This window comes from Danio rerio, chromosome 16, assembly GCF_049306965.1.
Source record: "Danio rerio strain Tuebingen ecotype United States chromosome 16, GRCz12tu, whole genome shotgun sequence".
Lineage (NCBI taxonomy): Eukaryota > Metazoa > Chordata > Actinopteri > Cypriniformes > Danionidae > Danio > Danio rerio.
In genome coordinates, this window is record NC_133191.1 from 44,541,081 (window position 1) to 44,565,258 (window position 24,178).

The window sequence follows — 24,178 nt, forward strand, 5'->3', positions numbered from 1 at the left end:
CATGAACCCAAAATAACTTTGAGTAGATGCAATTGTAGACATAATGCTCAGTGGTTTTAGAGTTATCCTAAATATTTAATTTTTATGGTCTCACGGTGGTGCAGTGGGTAGCACGATGGCCTCACAGCAAGAAGGTCACTGGTTCAAGCCTCGGCTGGGTCAGTTGGCATTTCTGTGTGGAGTTTGCATGTTCTCCCCGTGTTCGTGGGTTTTCTATGGATGCTCCGGTTTCCCCCACAGTCCAAACACATGTGCTATAGCTAAGCTAAATTTTCCGTAGTGTATGTGTGTGAATGAGCATGTATGGATGTTTCCCAGTGATGGGAAAACATATGCTGGATTAGTTGGCAGTTCATTCCGCTGTGGCGACCCCAGATTAATAAAGGGACTAATGAATGAATGAATGAATGAGTGAAATGTTAATCTCAGGAATTCTTTTGATAACTGAAGTTCTTTAATTTGGGGGAGAATTGGATAAGTAGTGTAACTTGTTCATAAAACATAACAGAATAGTGTGAAAGTCTGCCTTTGATTTAATAGCCTAGCCTATATTCACGCCAAAAGAAATGATGAATATGATGTAACGACCAAGCTAAAGAATTTTCACGTTCAATTTTTCTTCAAATGTGACGTAATCACGCACAACGCGTTGCTGACGAGAACAACCACTGAGGGCTATACACGTCATCAACAGGAGCCGGTAGTGAAACGCGCGATATTTTGAATAAGTCATAAACAAACAGCAGAGAGCGATACTTTAGACGTTTATTGAATAAAACGCCTTTCACGCCGCCAATAATGTCGAAGAAAGCACCGAGAGCAGCCCTGAAGCACCACATGAAGAAGAATGCCAATATACGGATTGGAAAAAACGCGGACTTGATGGTGAGTTGAAGAAGGTTCTTTTTACAAACGCGGTTAACGTTATCATATACGTCTGGATATATGTTTGCAGATGTAACGTTATCAGACAAGTATTTTAAAACTGTCGTTAAAATATATGTAGTATTGAGCACGTTGTTTGTTTTATATGTAAGTCATGTCATATCTAACGTTAGCGGGACAGAGATAAAGGTTGTGTTGTTGTTGTCGTCGTCTATGTCTGCGTCTCAAATTCTAGTAAGCTGCCTACTAATACAGCATTTTAGCCATCTTAGCGTAACGTTGCACACCGAAGACTAAAAATCTAGTCTAGACAATGTTAAAGACCAAGGGAGATAGTGACAAAATACAAGTTGTCATTAACCAGGTAAGCTGTAACTTAGTTGTTACTTTATCGTGTATTGAAAGATTCTGTGAACCTTTTGAAATCTGTTATGTTGAAGGAACATGATCTGTATAAATCATTTTCAGCACAATTCATTTAAACATTTTGTCAGGCGAACATTAAAGTACACTACAATATGGCAAAGGCTGCCTTTTTCCGTGTCTAACGTTAGCAGATCTGATAGTAGTCTGCATCCCTTTCTATACCATGCTATTTTGTAAACCCCTACTTGATTTGTAACAAATGCTTTGGACTATAGATAGTTTGTTGCATGGCTGAGTCTGTTTGGCTAAGAGAGGAAACTAATGTGAAGAGCTGGATACATGTGGCATTGTGGGTTCCTTTCATGTTGTCTTTTTGCACGTCATTATGACAGAGCTCATAAAATGTTCCAAAGTAAAGGAAAAAAATAGTCCTTGTGATTTCTTTTTTTCTACATAGAGGGAGGCAAATTGAAACTGTGTAATGTTATTTTGATGCATTTTAATGTTCTTTTGCATTAATATGCAGAAATTAGAAAGTTCTCTTTTTCAATATAGCTACTAGCTAGCAGATTGAAACTTCATAGAAAATATTTTTGTCTTTAAAGGCATAGCTTGCCAAAAACATTTAAATATCATCAGAAATTCATAGATTTCTATTTTTTTTTTATTGTCCAGCGGAACATTAAAGTAGATTTTCCGCATGAACTTTGGTCCCATGGTTATCTATAAAAAAACAAGAGGATGTGTATATTCACAGGATAAAATAAAAACCAAATAAAAGCCATAGTGTGATGATTCTCTGACTGATTGTAGAATCATCGGAGTTGTCATCTTCAATACATTGTGCTCATGTAAACGATTAAAACATATGGTAGTAGGAAATGGTAGTGCAGTCTAAAAAATGCACACACTGCCATCCTTGGTGTTTTTGTTTTCTATTGGTCTAAGTTGTAACTCGTGAAATATGCAAAAGTGTTTCGGGGTACAATCTCAGGACTTGCTGCATCACAGACACCAAAATTGTAACAATTTATAAAAATAAATCATTTTTTGGCCATCTTACATTAGGAATGTGTATACAGTGCCTATAGTAGACACTGTATGCATAAAATATCACAGTATTGTGATTACTGCTCTAAAATATTGTCTTTTTAAATGTCTGGGTAAAATTAACATACATTTTTTTTCCCTTTGAACACAATATATTTTATTTTTTAAAAGATTTATAATATTTTGGAGCAGTAAACATGTCAGGCTAAATAATTCAAATAAATCATTGACTTTTGCTGTCTTCATTAGTTTTAAAAACACAGAATTTAAAACGGCATCTTTGGATTTTTGTCTGGTGGAGATACTGTTGTCCTAAAAAAATACAATTAAAAATCTTACACATACCCTAGGAACCATATTACAGAAAATGTTGGTGGCTTTAAAACCTTGACTTTTCCAAACTGCGGTATACCTTGAAGACGGTTATCGTCCCATGCCTAGCCTATTGAAAATCATTATACCCTGTGAAAATGTATACCTTTACTCACATTACACCCTGCTTCAAACGACCTTCGGATTAAAGTTGTAGAAAGGCTCAGGTTAGGAGAAAACTACAAAAACATTTCAAAGGCTAGAAAAGTTATTTGGAATATGATTTTACTTCAGGCTGTATATAGGCACTGTATATATTGTGATCATGGTTTTTCAAAAGTATTGCAGTAATCGTTTATTAGTGCCATGGGTTGAGTCTACCAGTTTGATAGAGCAATTGAACCCAGAAACCACTACACATGACATCAGACTTAACAAGTGGATAAAACCAAATCAGAAATCGAGTCTGTGTATCATTAACATGATGACACAAGTTACAATTGCTTTTTTTTCTACATTTGCAGACTTTTCCACACTTTTGGTATAACGTCAGTACATAAGTCATACACCGTAAAACACAAAAAAAAAAGTAAAGTAAAACACCGTTCTAGTGGGTTTTGGAAATTTTAATGAACAAATCTTAAATTTTGTTCCTTTAAACTAAGACTATAAAATACACAAGACATGTCACTCGTATACTTTTGAATGGGGTAAAGTGTAACAATCAATTAGACGATATAAACCCGGCCTTTTAGTACAGGAGCTAATCAGCGATTGCTATATGGCGAATAAAACTCGCTATCTAGTACTTGAGCCAATCAGAGATTGCTATATAATGGCAACTCTTTGAGGAAGGGGCTTAGACCTAACGTGAGTTTCTGCAGATTTTGTATAATACGAACATTTAGAAATTAAACTAAATCGACAGTTGTTGTTTAATTTTATTGGTTATTCGTAATATGGAATTTAATCGTAAGCTTTCCCAGCAGTTTTGGAGAATTTGATGTTTTTTCATTTAAATAAAATGCCCAAGCATACTGCCTGAGCGGCATTTCAAAGATAGCCGCCGAGTGAAATGTCTTGCCTTAAAGAGACTTTGCTTTAAACCACAATCTCAGCAAATGGCCCTGTATGGATTTTAACTCGCATGCTGACACTGTTGGTGTGTAACTTTTCATGCAGAAATTGCAGCATTTGGGATAAGGACAAGTAGGTACCACTTTGTTGAACTATACAATTGTAGTTCTCTCTGTGCACATATATTGATTTTGGTTTGCCTCTATGTTTTTGACATTTGTCAGTAGTCACTGAATTGGCACAATACTTGCTGCTCATTTGTATTTTATTTTTTATATTATTTCATGTTTTTTTTTCTGCTGAGCATTAAAGTAATCCATGACTTGAGTGTTAGTAATTTAATAAAAAAATTTTCTATACTTGTATGAACGATCACTGTCAGTGTAAATGATTTTTGGGTGTGTACATTGTATTGATTTTTGTTGTTGTTGTTAAAACTCACATCCTTTCCATGAGCAGTATATATCAGAAGCTGTGCAGTGACTGCGAGGCCATGACTCCAACAGAAATGATTTGTTTGCCAACATTGTAAAATTCTTACCCATCTTGTCACTTAAGAAAAGAACTAATTCTAGAATCAGGAAACCACAAATGGGCGGACAAGCCATTAAAATCAAACCACCATGAAGTGACTTTTGAAGTCGATTTTATTTTAAGGAACTTGGCCTCTTAAATTAGCAGATGTGTTTACATTTGTTTAACATTTTATATCCGAGCGGCACTGATGAATCCAATTTGTTTCATGCATCCTCACGTGAGGTGGCCACTGTAAGGGTTGTTACATGCAATAGCTATATGGCAGTGTCACATGCCGCCTCTTTGATTGCCTAAAACTGACCACTTCATAGCTCAGGATGATTAAAAGGAACTTCTGTTTTCAAAAGGGGAGTCCGGTGGTTTAGGTTGATTGAGGTTTGCCTTTTGGCAAGTTTGCCTAGTGTTTTCCATGGGAATAGGGGAATTGCTTATCCGTTGTTTTTAATATGAGGGGCACTGTACTTGGTTGATTATACTCTCTTTTTGTGGATGTGTGTGTGTGTGTGTGTGTGTGTGTGTGTGTGTGTGTAGGTTGTCCGTGCGCTAACAGGGTCCTAATTAAAGGTCCATTGCAGCTGGTTGTTCTTTATGGAGACTGGAGGTGGGGATGTAAAAGCCGCCTGAAAGGTGCTCTGCTTTACAGGGGTCTAATCCAGCCATTAAACTAAAAGAAAAATGCAGGAAAATAATGAAAGAAAGCCTTCTTTTCTACCTTCCTATGAATATGTACTGGTTTGATCTGGTTTCTTTTGCCTTTAATGACAAAATTCCTAATAAGGCTCTTTGCACTTTGCCTTACATTGCATCATGAATGAGTCGCCATCAAATTGTTGGTCAAGCTATTATTGTGCTTTGGCTTACAAATAAGCCGTTAATCTTGTTTTTTTTTTTTCTGGTTGTAGAATTATTTATACATTTATTAAGCATTTTCAGCACTGAGTGCATTTTTAAAAAATCCAAATGGAGTGATTACATTCTAAATTCAATGTGTTAAACAGTTTATTTTATTTTTTCTCTTTTGTTTTCTAATGCTTCATCTCTCCTTATGAATCACACAAAAATGGTTCGGTCAGTCTGTTGAATCTGTCTGTTGTGATTGTGCTTAGGATCAATTGCCAAACTTGTGGGTTAAAGGTAATAATGTTCTAAATAACGTTCAGACCAGTTGTTTTGTGTTGAAAGGTGTCTTATCAGGACTGTTATTTTCTAGGATTTTATTTTACAGGTATTGATTTTATTTGGCCTTCGTACGTTTTTTTATTTTTATTTTTTATTATTATTATTTTTTTATAAATATAGTCCCTGTAATCTTTGGCTTGCATTTTGTGAATCACCAAGGACTGGCATTTCAAATACAGGGTGTCCGCTGTGTCTTAAAGTATTAAAAGTTGATAAATCAATTATGAGAAATTTAAGGCCCTTAAAAGGTATTAAAAAGTCTTAATTGCGTTTTTACGAGGTCTTAAAGTTTATTCAAGCAATATCTAATATGTTTGACTCCGCGTGTTCGATCCACATGATTGGTTCTAGCTGGGGGGCATCTGGCCAGGATCCTCTGTCTGGGTGATGCACGTAATTTGCGACATTCTCCACATGTAGCGAAACCATAGAGCAAATCAGATGGCAAAATGTACAAATGTATTTTTGTGTACTCCTGGTTGGAGAAAGACGAGTTTAAACAGTTGCTGAAGCCTGTCGCTGAAAACAACCACGTGCTTTGTTTCCTCCGAGCTTATGTGAGTTCTGTTGCATGGTTGTGTTCCATTGATTTATTTAACTGCACCTGTTTATTAACAACTGTTTATTAAGTTAAAGGTTTGATACTGATTAGAACATGAAGTGGCAATAAGATAAAATATTCTGAGATATTCAAAATATTTTAAAATGCCTTAAAAATTTACTGAAATTACCTTTAGGATTCCTGCATATACCCTGAAATGGAAATCAGCTGCTTCAATTGCATAAAAGTCACTTACATCTTCAATGGTCTAAGAGAATGTAAATGAACTATAAATGTAATTTTTCTATTCAGTATTCCAGATCTCCTGAAGCTATTTATTAAATTTTGTGTTTGTGAGGAATAGACTGAATTTGAAGTCATACAAAAATAATTCTACAGAAAACGGTAGGTGTAGCCTGTGCTGCTCTAACTCCAGGTAGTTATATAATTATGAAGCAATTTTAGGCCTCAATTAGCTTAAATAGCCTGACAGAGATGTTTAAATGGCAAATTAAAAACAGTGGTGTTTACAGTCGATACACCAATTGAAACTGTAAAACAAGAACAGGTACACTTGTTCTTTTTCATCAGAAACTTTAGATCCAGATTACCAGCATACCACGATAATCACCTTGATGGCTTTGAATCATGTTTCCTGTCTTCTGCATCAGAAGATTATCCCAGTCATACTATTTGATCTCTTTTGTTTATAAGTGCGTCCTGTTGAGTGGAGCAGTGGCTTAAGACAGAGCTTTGTTCTCCCTGTCGAACTGAGATAGCCTATGCTGCATTTGATGGTTGATTGAACACGAAAAATAATCAGCTGCATCCTGTGAGGAAGCTGTGAAAAAGTGTCTGTTTTCTTTTTCCAGATCTCTTCCCCTAAAATCGTAGACCTGGCTGCTTTTGCCCCCGACAGCACTGTTTCCTCCCTCGTGTTAAAGATCTCTGGGAAAGTGTAGAAATCAAGGTTCTGCTTTGGAGGCCGCTGCCAAGACCCCCTGGCAGTTTCACACCAGGTCATAGAAGTTGTGTCTGGCTTGTAATTGGATGATTTAAGAGCTGATAAATGCAAATCCTGGCCTGTCGAGTCTGGTGAGGTCAATATTTTGAATCTGTGCGCTGGAATTATTGAAGCTATTCTCAAACCATGCATCATACAGATATCAGTATTTCAGTTCAGACTTTTTTAATCAATATATATTTTTAATATAGATAAATGCATTTTTTTACTTTATATTTTAAACTTTAAGATCATTTTTAATCCTGCATTGCTAGAATTGATTTATCCTGCCAGAATCTTAAAATGGTGTTGACCTTCTTTCTTGTGTTTATTTGCATACTCTTCTTTTAGGTTACATTTGCTGGTCACTTAAGAACACAATGTAAGCGTCTCTGTTAAATATAATTTTAGCATTATTTTTAGAATTACTTATTTCTTATTTAGATGATAAAATGTTGTAAATAAGTACTTGGGTTGGGTCGATAGACGATGCCATCGTCCACTGCGATCCTCCACGAAGCCCCCAGTTGCAGCAGCAACCCACTCACGAAAAACATACACAGGCCCCGTTTACACTAATACATCTTAGTTTTAAAACGCACATCACGTGACCACACACACACACACTCTGGCATGCACTGCAGCAAACGGCACATCTGAGCTTCAGGCAGTCAGCGGGTACTTTGAGCACAACACCCCAGAGAGCAGTGCACGTCGGACAGTTTATCAAGGATGTACCGCTGGATCGCATCTCACTGTAGTTGTTAAACGTGATATTTAAGTAATCTTGTCTCTATCTAATGACTCTTCGGTCTTTTGAATCTATCAGGTAAGGTGTCACCTCATCAGTACACTGTTTCAATCGTTTGCTTTTACTCTTTTCATTCTTTTTCTTGTCGGCTTAGTCCCTTTATTAATCCGGGGTCGCCACAGCGGAATAAACCGCCAACTTATAAAGCAAGTTTTTACGCAGCGGATGTCCTTCCAGCCGCAACCCATTTCTGGGAAAGCTTTCACACTTGTACTTTGTAATTTTAGCGAAAAGCTCAGATACTGTTCGTTGGTTCTTGTTGCTTGTGCACCTTTTTACCAACCAAGTTTGTTGACGTCATTATAAATACACAGATCACTCTGCCTATTCATGTCCACTCCAGCGGAAAAAAGTGATTGCCAGGTGGTGATTTGTGTTTAACTTATCTTTATTTATTTATGATTTGGTTATGGGTAAAACAAAGAAAACAAATTAATTAATTCATAAATAATTAATTCACCGCCGCTCAAGGCTTAGTTTGTGCCGGAACATGCCGGATCCAGATCTGGCACTTCTGAAATCTGATCCGGCACCTCATCTTACCAATCCCCCTCCTTAACCGCCCTTCTCCCCTATCCGCTGTTCACTGTCACTTTCCTCTGCGACTCCCCAACTCTTCACTTTTGTCTGCAACACCCCCGCCCCGCTCACTATCGTTATTGACACCCTTGCGCAATCCATCACACCAGTCTCCTTAACCCCGATCTGTTCCAGGATTGTTGTCGATCCCAGTTGTAAGAGCTACAAATAATAACATGACTTCTAGTTAATCATTTGGAAAAGTGGCAGAAGGTAGATTTTTCTGATTAATCATCTGTTGAACTGCATTCCGATCATTAGAAATATGGCAGAAGACCTATTTAAACCCACATGGACCCAAGATTCTCACAGAAGTCAGTCAAGTTTGGTGAAAGCAAAAAAGGTTAAGGTGCTCTGGGATTGACCGGCCCAGTCACCAGAGGTGAACATTATTGTGTATGTCTGGGCTAAGATGAAGCAGGAGGCGTTAAAGATTAATCCAAATAATCTTGAATTCTCGGATTCCTGCAAGATCGCTTTGCCATTTCAGATGACCTTATTAATAAGTTAGTTGAGTCATTGCAGAGATGTATGGATGCAATATGAGAGTCATACACAATATTAATTCTTTTTCCACGGCAACATGACTTGTATTCTATATTATATTCTATTCTGTACATTATTTCTGTCAAGTGACAAGACTTTTGTCTGAGCAAAGTCAGACCTTACTGTCCTAATAATCAAAAATCAAGGCATGATCATATTTTATTTTGATAAAATAAGCGTAATCTAGAGGCCTTTGTCTTGTATATTAGCCACTTCTGATACCAAATGATAAACTAGAAGTCAATTTAATATTTGTTGTTCCTAAAACTTTCATAGGTGACAAGACTCTTATCACGTAGTGTATTAACATATTTATTATTCACAATCACAAAATGTAGGCTGTTCCCTCAACAAAACCTACCCAAAAACAGTGCATTTTAAATGTCGCTGGATATTACAGTTCAGAATATTTCTTTGAGCAATATCTAGAACATTGTATAGAATTTGTGCTATCTGTCAGAACAAAACACCAATGGTTGTTGATTTCTTTTAATGAGAGTGTTTATGTTTTTAGGGTAGCATAAGCTTTTTAAGTTCGCCTTATACACTACTCTTTCTCAGCCATGTAAGCAAAGGGATTTCCTCCAGGAAATGTAATTCCAGATTCATCTTGTTCTTTCTGTTATAAGAACAAGATGACATTCGGACAGATCATGTTTGGACAGCGCAACATCTGTCCCGCACACTCCAAGGCAGAAATGCAAATTCCCTTTAATGTTGCTAATGCTGCTCAGACCGGTTTTCTCTGCACTCTCCTGCTCTCGCTGAGGCATCAGAGACGGCCTCTGCTGTAATCAGTTCAGCCCGGTCGTTATGTTTTGGCAAAGCCTCTGGCACAGGGGAAACCTGGGCTTCTCAGTTTCCTTCTCGAAAACACTTTCAGCACCAGCTGTTGGAGAAGTATTCAGACGCCCTGGAGATGACCCACAATTATGAAAATGAGGTATTAATAGATTTAAATTACATCCAAATGGCTGTCTTGTAGATGCACGAGGAGCGCTGCCTTTTTTCAGCTGAAATCATTAGGAAAACTAGCTGGATAAGGTTCAGCAGATGTGGTCACTTGTTTCACTTGTGTATGCGTGTTTTTCGAAATCTAGAGAAAGTGCAGGAGATAATATACAGAACTGTCTTTCTAGCAGTTTGTTGCAGAACACAGTGCAGACCATAGTAGAGGTGAAGGTGCAGGAAATTGGTTTCACATTTTGTAATTATGAATATGTTCACAATGCGAAGCTTATTTCTCTGTGCACTCAGTTTATGAAGCTGTAAAAACAGGCTTTATTTTTTTAATATAGTCTTAGGAGTATTACAGTAGTAAAAAAGGAATCTGTGTAAATCTCTGTGTTGAGTTCCAGAGGATAGTTTGAGTCAAAACATTTATTGGCAGAATTTGTATATTTATTGTTAAAACTGATTGTTTGCTTGACTGATTTAAGGCTAGATTGCAATCATTCAGCACTTAGCCATAATCTATTACTAATATGTTATCTAATATGACAAAACTTTTCTATAATTTTTGTTATTTGATTTTTTTTAAATAAAGTATAAAGATTGTCATCAGCCATTTGTTTCTTATTTACTAACTTAATGTAATAAAAAAGTGCAATTTATTAGGGATGTCCAGTATATATGTGCGGCATGACATTACTTTGTTGCAGAGACGCTATTGGTTAAATGTTGGAAAAGTAGAACACTGAAGCAGCTTGTAGCAGAAAGTGTGAGTATGTCTGCGGTTCAAAGGTATTACAAAGTTCATGACGACAACATTGTGAGATATGTAAACTTGGCATTGCAGAAGGTGGAAAGGAAATGGCTACATTTAACACAACAAACCTGATAAGACACCTCAAAAACAAATGTTGAACCTCGATTTGAAATGCTGTCTCGCTACTATTTAACCGACAAAGCTCTGCCAGCCCTTAATTAGAAAATTTCTGACAAACTACTTGTCCTGTTATAAGATGTACCCCATGTTTCGTTCACCACAGTCATGCAAAGTTTGTCCTTACCGCGCAATAGATTGACTCCATCGCGTTTCTGTTTCTCCATTCTTCTTTATTTTTTTTATGTATTATAGAAGTATCGGATAGGGTTTCGGTATTTTTTTTGGTTCATTAGTTCATTTTAAAATAAACTTCTTACAATAAAAACATAAACGAGCACATTTATAACAAAGCAGTTCAATGCTAAATACACGAGTCAAGCTGAACCTTCCTTTGCCTTTGATTTGCTTGTCGATGTCTTATATATTGTCCTTCATCTTCGAGTGACAGTTTTTACATTTTTATCTGATTCATCTGTGCATGAATCTGATTCATGCACAACATTTCATTTCAGTTGACTTTTTTTTTGTAGCTTAACAATTAAACAAATAAACAAAAGGTTTACACAGGCCCTACTTTGGATAGGAACATAAATGTATAAATTTTACGGTAATACTTTTTTTTGTCATACATCAATGTTTTTTTATTTTTTTTTAAGTACAAACTACTACACAGCTATAGTGTAATACACACATCTACTAAACACCACAATATGGTAACGTCAAATTTAAGCAATACAAAAAACATTTATCAACATTAAATGTATAACATAAAACTCTAATGGGCATAACTCAAGAGAAAAAAATGAAAAGGACCAATAATGTCAACAAAAAAAAAAAATTAAAAGTGTCACATGCAGGGAATTCTGGAAAATTGAACGGGTGTTCGCTCGCTGTATATAATAAGGAAACTTTCTAAACGGGTTACAGATGTTTACTGTGGCATTTTTATTTATTAATTTTTTTACCAAAAAAATAAATAAAATAGTCACAGACTTCTTTTACAGGGCTGATTTATCAGAAGATGTCATGTTATCATGGAAAATAGGTCTTTGAACCTGGTTCTAGGTTTTACTGTTCCTTCAGTGTCAGTGAAAGACTGTTTCAACAAACTCTCAAGCAGCAAATTGTGTGTTTTAATATAGTTTTTGCACGTATCTTACCTCCTTTGCCTGTGTTTATGCAGTATTCTACTTGCACACATGTCTTACCTCACTCGCCGGAGTGTGCTACTGCTACAAATGACATCAGTCTATACATCATAACCCATTATGGTTTATTGCTAAATCAACACCAAATGCTCCTCATCTGCATCATGATGCACCAGTAGGAATAATTTTGACACCCCTAATAGAAAATCATATAGCCTAATGTTGCAGTTTAAAGCTCTTGTTCTCTCCAAACTGGATTACTGCAACTCTCTACTAGCTGGGCTTCCAGCTAACTCTATCAAGCCTCTTCAACTGCTCCAGAACGCAGCAGCACGAGTGGTCTTCAATGAACCTAAACGAGCACATGTCACTCCGCTGCTACTCCGTTTGCACTGGCTGCCAGTTGCTGCTCGCATCAAATTCAAAGCTCTGATGTTTGCCTACAAAGTGACTAATGGCCTTGCTCCTTCTTATCTGCTCTCACTTCTGCAGATCTATGTGCCCTGAAACTTGCATTCTGTGAATGAACGTCGCCTCGTGGTTCCATCCCAAAGAGGGAAGAAATCACTTTCGCTCACGCTCACGCTCAATCTGCCCAGTTGGTGGAATGAACTCTCTAACTGCATCAGAACAGCAGAGTCACTAGCTATTTTCAAGAAACGACTAAAAACTCAACTATTTAGTCTCCACTTCACTTCCTAATCTGCAATTGCCTCTCTGAATATCACACTAACTGTACCCAAAAAAAAAAAAAAAAATCCTAATACTACTAATACTTCCCTTCTTAGACTTTACAGACCTGAAACTTGCCTATAGCACTTATTCATTGTTGCTCTTAGTTGTGTAAATTGCTTCCTTGTCCTCATTTGTTAGTCGCTTTGGATAAAAGCGTCTGCTAAATGACTAAATGTAAATGTAAAACAACATGAGCTTTTTAAGACTGGACCTTAACAATTACTGTTAATTTGAATGTTACAGAAGCTTGTGAGAAAGTGATGTCAAATAGTGATGGCCCTGCTTTTGAGGTCTTAGATGGGTGTTTTAGATAATAAATATTCATATGCGCATAGATTTTTGTACAACAGTGAACCCTGAGGCAACTGAATTACTTCATATCTGCATTATGAGCCACATAAGGAAGACAGACTCGCGTCGAAGAGTAAAATTACATTTCTGTGTGCTTATGTTATTGTTACAGATTATGTTGTATACAGTGTTGTCCTGTCAGCACATGTTCCAGCACAAGCGGTGGTGATTTTGAGTACATAAACCCAATTTGAGACCGTGGCTCATTTGAAATCCATCCCCGAATGCAGACCCCCATTCAGCATCTCGTGACAAGATGCACTAGGACAGATGAAGTGCTGAAAATGAAACAATTTCCTGGTCTAATCCGACAAGGTTGCACAAGGGCCTGCGTCTTTGGGGAGGGCTGAGAGATTTATCTTCCTCGGACACCCCCTCCTGTTGGACCTGCCTGGCAGTTCCTGTAACCCAATCCTCTTTTACTGTGGTACTTATCTGAAGATCCATGAACAGGTTTGGGGCGAACTCTGCGTACTACACCTGGCTGAACAACAGAGGATGATATTCACTTGAGTGTCACAAAACATCTGATAGTCCTCTTGACTCCAAACGCTTAGTCTTTTGTGCACCAAGTTACTAAAGAACCTCTTGAATTGATTACATGGTTGTCCATCACTCAAGCATTGGGGTCCTTTTATGCTCTGGTTCAGTTTTAGCAGCATTTTTAACTAAAGTAAACCAGTATGCCTTTTGTTTTAAGCTGTAAACTAAGAATATTTGTGCAATTATTAGAAATTCTGCATTTTAATCCAGTTTAAAACATTATTTTATTAGGAATTGTAATTGGTTTCAGTGTGTTTCATTCACATGCTGTGCTCCTGGAGAGTTCTTAGATGATGTCTGTAATAACTGAGCAGTAATTTACTGTCAGACATGTTTAATTAACTTGTGATTGATGATTTTTTGTGTCCGCAGGCTCAGCTCAACCTCCTGATGGTCCTGCATCGTCTAGCGGAGGAGTGTAGGGTAAAAGCTTTTGAGGAAAAATCAGCAACCATCAAAACTCACCATGTTCGAGCTGTTGCAAAGGTATCAAACAAAGCTGTCGTAAGAATTATTCAAACTAGGGCCTTTAATCTGCATTAGTTCAGTTTGCAGAATGAAACTTACAAATAGTATCGCCCACAGTATCGAGTAGCTGACTATGTGGATTGATGTCATTTTGATTTATTCTCAGCAAAAGCAAAAATGTATCATAATATAGTCAAAAATCGGGGAATATTAATATTTAATAATCTTCTGCACAGCATGGGTGCATTTATTTGATAAAAAGCAATAAAATCAGTAATATTTAGGCATGCACTGATATGGATTTTTTGGCCTATATCGATAACCGATAACTTTTTAAATTTGGAAGCCGGTAACCGATATACTATAGTCGATATATTTTTATATAGTAAACAACAGATTTTATTTTAAAAACTTCAGAAAAGTTTAAACTGGTCTTATGAATTGAATAGCCTACTCAAAGCAAAAAAGCACTCATTTCAAAATTGCAAGGTGAGTATATAAATATATTCACGATTTCACATGAATCCAAAAATAAATTATTTTCTTTTTTTCGCTTAGCAAATTACCATTCAACTTGACTGTTGCATATAAAAAACATTGGTTCAGTAACAAAATGGGATTTAATTTACAAACAAGTAAAATAAGTAGATTTTAAATAAAATGAAAATGAAAGAACTAAGAACTGAATCCAGCTAAAATGTTCTTGAATAAAATGTGTTACAGTAATGTGCATTTTAAAAATATGTAATATCTGAAAAAGCGTATTTAGAGGTGTTTTGACAGTTCAGAGCCACTGTACAAGCAAAAAGCTAAATAAAGATAGTATTACTTTAGAAAATGTGCATACACTTGTCCCATTTGGCATTTTAGACTATTTTGAACATATGCAGGTGCTGCTTGTCAATCAGACAGCACTTCTATGTTTATTCTTGCTGTCAATTGCGGGAAAAATTATCAATGAAATGTTTATGTTAAACTGTTGTGAGTTTGAAACTTTAACTGCGGGCGCTGTGTGATGTGTGTCTTATGTTTACACGTTTAATTTTTCTTGAGGCGATTAAAACCAAAATACACAATGACACTATCAAACATATCTACAATGATAAGGAATATGGTTACTTACTGAGATATTAACGCACAGCGGTACCACACAAAGAAAGGACGAACTTTTAAGGAATAAACAATGTGAGGTGAGCTTCGTTATAGTGCACTGGACAAGTCGGTAAAAATTTCAACCCCTGAACACGTGAGGCAGGCAGTTCTGTACATTTACATAATCGATCAGCTTAAAGACATCGGCCTTATTTAGACATCGGACCAATAATGATAGCATTAAAAATAGCTTTTATCGACCAATAACGATAGGGTCGTCGATATATCTTGCATCCCTAGTAATATTGTAAGATTTTGTTACAAATATATATTTTTATTTACCTACTTTTACATTTAGCAAAATGTCTTTTCTTTACAAAACAAAAAAAACCAAATCTCCAATAATATTGAGAAATTTAATTAATGACTGAGCAATCACAATATTTTGAAAAACATTTCATTTATTTTCATAGATTTTTGGTATGTAATGCATATATGGCAGTTTTTTTGTGTGTGACTATTTTAGTTGTTTATATTGTATTAAATTATAAGAGACTTAAATTAAATGTTATATTGATTATTAATACGATTGGAAGCAAATTCATTTGTATTTCTTCTTTTCCTATTTTTTTTATTGTTACCCTCTTTCAGTGCTGAGATCTGTTTGCATTGGTGTTTTAACCCTTTTATAAAACATTCATTCAAACTCTCATTGGCAAAACCCTAAAGGGGATAATGAGGGTTATTACAAGACTTTTAGGACTTCATAACTTTACTCACCATATATGATTCTTTTTTCTGGGAGTAAATTTTGTCTTTTTTTGTCCACTTTGGATTGCCTCTGTGGGTTTTTATGAGTGGACTAACTCAAAACGTGTCAGACCCCATTTATATTTGTAGTTAATGTTGTCAGCCTGTAAATGGGATTTTTTTTTTATTTTATTGTATACAATACAATCAATGTTTGGATTTGATATATATCATTTTGTAGTGTTTATTGTAAAAAAATAATTGTAAAATGTCTTAAGGCATGATTGTTGAGTCATGCTGAAGTCATGCACATACTGTATATCTTAACTTTCCTCCACATCCAATGCACATGGTCTTATGCACAAAATATGCTGCTTTCCTCTCTCCACATGTGACTTAGAAATAAATTGTGGTCTGCTTTTGTTCTTGAACCTTTGTTCTGTGAGTGCAGGTCTCTCATGTAAACAGTTAGTTGCGTTTATTATTCCACAAAGGTTAGAAAGGGACTTCTTTTATCTCTGGTCTGTGCGCCATTGAACTATCAGACAAAATGTTCTTCCAACTTCCCCTCTTAATACTCCAATTGATTTATTTTAGCCTGAGGTTCAACAATATGTTGGACAGTAATGTTCTCTAACAAGCACAGTGGGTACCTGAGATTGGCTGGATTAGGTTTCCAATGCATATTAATTTAATCAGGCTGCATTGTTAGCAGATGTCACCCGTGGCCACCCTATTGATCTTCTCAACAGTATGTGTTACAGCAATCAATTTGGTCATTAGTGAGCTGCCAAGAGCTACATTAGGTGAATGGCAGCTCATCCCCTGATCCAGTTTATTACTAGTGGAGACAGTATTGCCATCTTTGTGCATCCTGTGATTATTACGATTGATTTCAATATAACTTTAAAGTAAATCTGAAAGGGAAATCTTTGTTTTTAGGATGTTTGTGTCAATATATTAGTCTTAACTCCTTCAAACTTGAACTATGTTCCAAGTTTCAGAAATGAAAGTATGTTTTAAAGTTCTTTAGGCTTCTTCAAATGAGACCAAATTCTAATAATAAAAATTCAACACCCTTTAAGTTTTTTTTTTTTTTTTTTTTTTTTTTTGTCTATATTTATGGGACATCAGGTCAGAACAGTTGTACTTTCCAAACATTATTTTCAGACTTACCAACATAAAATACAATTAAAAACATACATAATTGCTGGTATAATCTTGAAATGTATTTTCAAAATCACAATTATTAAGATAGCATTAAGGTAGCATTTTTGTACTTTACTTTTGAGGTTATTGTTTGTTTAGATTGCACCTTGTTTATGACAAACTTTATCTTCATCTTCCTCATAATTATGTCCACATCTGGGATATTTCTATCTGCTATACACTCGAACTTCAAGATCTGTATATTCTGCATATAAAATTGTTGCAACAATGAATTAGCCCATCAATATAGTCTTTTTTTTTTATATATAAAAAAGTTCAATCAGCATTATTGGAGATTTAGTAACAGATCCCATTGTACATCCTAATGGACAGACATTTGAAAATATTCTGATCTAAAGCTTGCAATGTTACAAAAGATTTTAAACTTTAATTAGTAAATGCAATCCCTCTTTTTTTTTTTTTTTTTTTACATACAATCTAAGAAATATTTACAAACATATCAATAAGTCTGAATAAAACACTGCTTACGTCTGAGTCTGGAGTGTAGAGGTTTTCTTTTCAAATTACAACACGCCGAGCCTTACTGCCTTTTTTTAGATGACAATCATCCACTCTCATGGACTGCAGGCTTTAAGTTCGATGAAATGCTCAGGAACCACAAAAAAAACATGGACTGACGTGATGTCCATTGTAATGGACACAGTCTGAAGGTGTTCATTTTTAAATGTTTATAAGGATGCTCCATAACAAAGATTAAATTGACATTTAGAAGATTTGGAATGCAAGTTTGTAATGCTTATTTCTCAGCTATCTTGTCAATATGGACCAAAATATCTAAGGAATATTTTCAGTACTTTGTTGAATCTATGCCACAAAGGATTAAGGCAATTCTGAAGGCAAAAGGCTGACATGGCATGACATCATTGCACACTTCAACTTCTTATTAGATCTTATCTGATCTAGCTCTTTAAAAACTGAAGCGTCTTATTAAAACAAGATGCATCTGACTTTGGTTGCAATGCATGTAATCAAGTGTTGGCCTAAACACTTGCATGTATAAGAAAATGATAAACATTTTCGACTGAAATCACACGTTTATTACTGTGATTAGTTTAGTTAAGTAAATCAGGTTTCAACAACAAATGGCAAAAAAACAAACAAAAAAAAATTTACAGTGTAGCATGCAAGACAAAAAGCATTGTTTACACCGACCCACAACTTTAACATAATCAAAATTGAGTCTATTACACACTCATTTACAATTTTGTTTGCTTAAATGCCACAGTCATAGGGGAAATATATAAGAACACTTATATATTATATATATTATATATTATATACTGAATGTGCTTTCCATTAAGGTGAATGAACGATTGGTCACTGGTTCACTAAACTGTCTGTATCATCTGTGTTTCATTCAGCATATAAAAAATAGTAAAGGTGTAACTAGGACTTCATTCTGAATGTCCTAGTTGCCTTTATGCTGACTATAAATAAAGGTGTATTTATAAATATATTCGTGGGTGGCACAGTGGCTCTGTGGTTAGCACTGTCGCCTCACAGCAAGAAGATTTAGTTTGAGTCCCGGCTGGGCGAGTTGGACTTTCTGTGTGGAGTTTGCATGTTCTCCTTGTGTTCGCGTGGGTTTTTCTCTGAGTACTTTGGTTTCCCCCACAGCCCAAAGGCATGTGCTATAAGTATATTGAATAAACTCAATTGGCCATGGTGTATGTGTGTGAATGTGGGAGTGTATGGGTGTTTCCCAGTGCTGGGTTGCAGCTGCAAGGACATCCACTGTGTAAAACATATGTTGGAATAGTCGGCAGTTCATTCTGCTGTGGTTACCCCTTTATAAATGAAGGGAATAAGCCAAAGGAGAATGAATGAATGAATGAACGAATGATGAATAAATATATTCAACCAGAAAGTGTTTTTTTTTTTTTACTGGAAATCACATGGCTTATGCCAAAAGATAATAAGACTGAACACAAAATAAGATATTTTGATGAAAGCTGGACTTTAAGACTAACATATTGATATTATAACACCTTAAAACTTTAATTGTGATTTCAGAGGAACTTTAACACCATGCTGGAGTGGTATTTTGTTGCAAATGAATCCGTACAAAAACACATTCCCACTCACCTCAACGTGCCAAGGTCAGTAAAAGACGAAATAGTACTTTCCATAAATAATTGAAGCCTAATTTTATGACCATTAGCATTTTTTCCACTGACACATTTTCTTGACCAATTTGAACATTTCGTCCAATTTAAGAATGAAAAGATCTGCACATGTTCTGTTTTATTTACCCTAAACTGATCAGACCTTTTCCACCAGACTTTTTTTTATTTTCAGGAATGAGAGCATGTGTCAGAAATTTAACCGTGAATGCAGTTTTTTCTTTGGCAGAGTTGCTGTGTTGATTGCTGTCGGATTTAGTTTAATGTTGTGCTAAAGATTAGGCTCAACTAAATCTCCTGTAATTTTTATTTATTTATTCATCTGTTGTTTTGAAGTTCAGGCTCTACATGATCTGAAAAAGCAACCCCCACTTTATAATGCAAAAGGAATCAGGCTACATCATCTTACAACCAACTCTTTGATGGATATTTTTCTCCAGCACTTTAGATTTGAACGGGGCACCACATCAAATGAGTCACAGTAACATTGAACAGAGATCCGGCCAATTTTGAGTCATCGCGCTGCGTTTATTTTCATGAGGGAAGCCAGCTTATTTGATTAAGATGTAATTGTGTGCAGAGTCCTCCTTGTACAGATGCACTTGAGCAGCAGGGGCACGAAAAATGCTCTGCTTGTTCCAAATCAAGAGAGAAGTCATGATGGCCTGTCACAACTAAACATGTTAGGAATTACACGCTTTACAGGCGCAGACGGGTTCAGCATGGCCGCCTCTGAAAACAGGTGTGTAATCTAGAGCTCTACCACGGAAAGTGGGAATTTGAGAGAGAGGGAAAAAAGGTGAAACTGGGTGCTGGCGAATAATGAGGGCTATTACAAGATTTTGTAATCAGGGGTCAGCCACCATTTGGACAAAGTGCATGTTTAGTAGTTTCAGTAGTGAATCTGTTTTTACTTTATAAGAAATAATTAATCTTATGATATTCATATTTATGCATGTTTTTCTTATATTACATAGTAAATATTTGTAATTATTCAAAATAATAATTTGTATTATGTTAAAATTATTTGTTAAAAACATTTTATTTTTCATTTTAAATTGTTAATTTAAATAAGATTAATACACTTTAAAATATAATTTACAGTTAAAGTCAGAATGATTAGGCCTCCTGTAATTTATTTATTTATTTATTTATTTTATTATTATTATTTTCTTAAAATCTTTTTTTTTATGTACACTCACTAGGCACTTTATTAAGTACACTTTACTAGTACCAGGTTGGACCCCCTTTTGCCTTCAGAACTGCCTTAATCTGTTGTGGCATAGATTCAACTAGATACTGGAAATGTTCCTCAGAGATTTTTTTCCATATTGACATGATAGCATGACGCAGTTGCTGCAGATTTGTCTGCTGCACATCCATGATGCGAATCATTGTCATTATCAAGAAAGCAGTCTGAGATGATTCACGATTTGACATGGCGCTTTATCCTGCTTGGAAATAATTATCAGAAGATGGGCAGACTTTGGTGATAAAAAGATAAACATGGCAATGACACAATGCTCAATTGGTACTAATGGGCCCAAAGTGTGCCAAGAAAATATCCCTCACACCATTACACCACCTCCACAACCTGAACCGTTGCTACAAGGCAAGGCGGATCCATGCTTTCATGTTACTGATGCTAAATTATGACCGTACCATCTGATTGTTACAGCAGAAATTGAGACTCATCAGACCAGGCAACGTTTTCCAATCTTATATTGTCCAATTTTGGTGAGCCTGTGTGATTTGCAGCCTCAGTTTCCTGTTTTTAGCTGACAGCAGTGGCACTTGGTGGTTTAGCTCATCTGCTTCAAGGTTGGATGTGTTGTGCGTTCAAAATGCTCTTTTGCAGACTTCGGTTGTAATAAGTGGTTATTTGAATTACTGTTGTCTTTATATCAGCTAAAACCAATCTGGCCATTCTCCTCTGGCCTCTGGCATCAACAAAGCCTTTACGCCCATAGAACTGCCGCTCACTGGATATTTTCTCTTTTTGGGGCCATTTTCTTAAACCCTAGAGATAGTTGTGCGTGTCAATCCCAGTAGATCATCTGCTTCTGAAATACTCAGACCAGCTTGTCTGGCACCAGCAACCATGTCACGTTCAAAGTCACTTAAATCACATTTCTTCCCCATTCTTAGGCTCGGTTTTGAACTGCAGCAGATCGTCTAGACCTTGTTTACATGCCTAAGTGCATGGAGTTGCAGCCATGTGATTGCCTGATTAGAAATTTTTGTTAATGAACATTTGGACAGGTGTGTGGCCGGTGAGGATTTTTTTTCACAGTATTTGCTTTTTTTTTTTCTGGAGAAAGTCTTAATTGAATAATTTCAGCTAGAATAAAAGTTATTTAAAAAATATATATATATACACACACACACACACACACACACACACACACACACACACACACACACACACACACACACACACACACACACACATATATATATATATATATATATATATATATATATATATATATATATATATTGTACAGTCAATCATATTACACCCCTTAATCAATATTTTTTGATTGTCTACAGAACAAACAGTATACAATGTCTTTCCTAATTACCCCAATTAACCTAGTTAAGCCTTTAAATTGCTCTTGAAGCTGAATTCTAGTATCTTGAAAAATATCTAGTATAATATTGTTTTGTCATCATGGCAAAGCTAAAATAAATCAATTATTAGAAATGAGTTATTCAAAATATTATATTTAGAAATGTTAAAAAAATCTTCTCTCCATTAAACAGAAATTGGGGAAAAAAATATACAGCAGGGCTAAAATTTTTGACTTCAACTGTATATTACAAAAAACACCAATAAATACGATAGAATACATTCATAAATGAAAACAAAACAAGTTTTTTTTAGGGTAGCTCGTCGATAAATGCTAAGAAAGTATTAGATTGATATACATGTGTTAAAGTCATTAAAAAGCATAAGTTGAATACACTCATTTTGTTTGTGCAGTGATTACCTCTCCAAGTAATTGTTTATCTTTCTTTCTTCCCCCCCAGAAACTCTTAAAGAGCACACGTGGATAATACGGATGACTGAAACTTCCCATCACATCCCTTTGTTTGATCAACAACCCTGAGCCTTTTACCTAATTTTTACTTTAAAACTTTATTTTGTGTGAGCTATTATATCTGGGACCGTCAAAGATTTAATTCTATTATTTCCTTAGGACTTTTTTAACTTACTGTGGAATTTGCGTTTTCTTGTTCCAATTTTGGGTCTGATATCAGCATGTGATCCGTGAAGACGTTGAACCTGTGTAAACAGTGGATGATGGACAGTATCTAGCCCAGTTATCTAAAGCAACACATGTGTCCTTCATCTCTTTGGATAGTATTATGATTAATACCTGTAAATAAACAATTTGTACCACTTAACTTGGGTAGCACACGGCTGAGTAAATGTGCAGTGTTTTTTTTCCATGCTCTCTAAAGCAACAAGAAATTTGGCACTTAGCCATCGACAACATTGCAACCATTATCTGTGGCTTGCTCACGTAAGGAGGTTTTCAGCGGGTAACTTCTATCAGATGATATTTTGCTCTCTCTTGTTGACTCAGTATCAAATGGATGTCTTTTAACAAGATGGTATTTTTTGATTTCAGATTCAATCATTGCTGTTAGAGCTGTAAGAAAATACATGGGTAAATCTAATAAAATATGTGTTAAGATCATATCCTGTAGCCTTATGTGGAGAACTTGCACTGATTTAATTTGTATGCAAAAGTACGATTTTTTTATTTTATTTATTCATTTATTTTTTAATTTCCAGATTTGTAAACAAATCAAATGCAAGAATCTGCCCCCAAATTCCTTTTAGAAATTTTGCTCTGAAAGATTGGGCGTACATGCATCCATCTATACCCCATGTCCTTCAATGAAATAAACATAGACAGAGCTTACATCTCCTATAGTTACTATGCATCATTATATCTGTGCATCATTGACCCAGTTTACATAGACATCAGTAATCAATTCAATTCATGGTTATTTCTATAGCGCTTTTACAATGTAGATTGTGTCAAAGCAGCTAAACATATAATATACGTTCTAGTAAATTGAAACTGTAAGTCCAGTTTTCTAAGTTGAAGTTCATTTAAGTTCAGTTCAGGCTGGTTTAAATTTCGCTGCAAGTGAAAACACTGAAAAGCAGATCCATTGATGCAAATACAAGCAAGCCAGTGGCAATAGTGACAAGAAACAAAATTTTGATGAAACACCAATTGACGAAAGTGAAGGAAAAAAGGAAGGAATAAAATTTAATTATTTGCCTTAATCTCAATAAGACAATATTATGATTAAGGTGTTTACATGAGTTGCTTTTTGAATGCTTCTTTCATGATCCCATTTAACATGTTATTGCACATAATTTGAGTAATGTCATTGCATCATCGCGTTATCCCCATTATCCCTGGAGTTTCTTTTTAATTGTCGACTTTAACTGCAGTTTGACACTTTCACTCTCAATCAGGAACATTTTCATGCATGTCCCCATGACAAACAAAATATTGAACTGCGAGTATGAAGAATGTTGTTGGGGGGGGAACACCTAAAATTTAGGTGTCTGTGGTCCTTCACAGACTTTGTAGGTGCAGAGAATAGTGTCAAACAGGTGTGTGAATAGACTATCCTGTCGCAAAATGCGGCAAAAAGCCTACATGATGGTAATAGTTTGATTAGGGTATTTACATGTCTGTACTGTTACTAAAATCTGCATACTCCACGTCTTAATCTGATTTATGTTTAGTTTGATTATGACTTTAGTTGGATTAAGGTCATAAAAAAACGCTTTTTACATGGAAGACGGTTAATCAGAGTACTGTCTTAATCGTATAAAAGTATAAAAGAGTAAACTTAATCGTATAAAAGAGTAAACATACTCATTTTCATACTTATTCTCCTAAAATGGATTATTCCTTTTGAGTGTTTAATGAGAGAGAGAGACACACACACACACACACACACACACACACACACACACACACAGTTCC

At 35.6% G+C, this 24,178-nt stretch overlaps 1 protein-coding gene across 7 annotated transcripts; it reads left to right on the forward strand.

Annotated features, from left to right (window-relative positions):
- The first annotated feature begins 646 nt into the window (after positions 1 to 646).
- On the forward strand, positions 647 to 22,861 carry cenpw (centromere protein W). Of its 7 annotated transcripts, none has more exons than NM_001326438.1 (4): positions 647 to 885; positions 13,864 to 13,977; positions 19,045 to 19,130; positions 22,188 to 22,861. In NM_001326438.1, the coding sequence occupies exons 1-4, from the start codon at positions 799 to 801 to the stop codon at positions 22,195 to 22,197; spliced, it is 297 nt and encodes a 98-aa protein (NP_001313367.1). In that variant the 5' UTR covers positions 647 to 798; the 3' UTR covers positions 22,198 to 22,861. The 7 variants fall into 7 exon arrangements, with proteins under 7 accessions (NP_001313367.1, NP_001313366.1, XP_073781299.1 ...); XM_073925198.1 differs by lacking the exon at positions 22,188 to 22,861 and adding an exon at positions 21,303 to 21,427 and having other exon boundaries at positions 700 to 885; XM_073925195.1 differs by lacking the exon at positions 22,188 to 22,861 and adding an exon at positions 19,735 to 19,924 and having other exon boundaries at positions 700 to 885.
- Positions 22,862 to 24,178: the final 1,317 nt, after the last annotated feature.

Bases quoted from the DNA above. Each gene is read 5' to 3' on its own strand.
- cenpw (XM_073925195.1), top strand. From the start codon at position 799: ATGTCGAAGAAAGCACCGAGAGCAGCCCTGAAGCACCACATGAAGAAG. The intron at 886-13,863 runs GTGAGTTGAAGA...TTGTGTCCGCAG, and splicing joins GAAAAAACGCGGACTTGATG to GCTCAGCTCAACCTCCTGAT. The intron at 13,978-19,044 runs GTATCAAACAAA...TTGTGATTTCAG, and splicing joins ATGTTCGAGCTGTTGCAAAG to AGGAACTTTAACACCATGCT.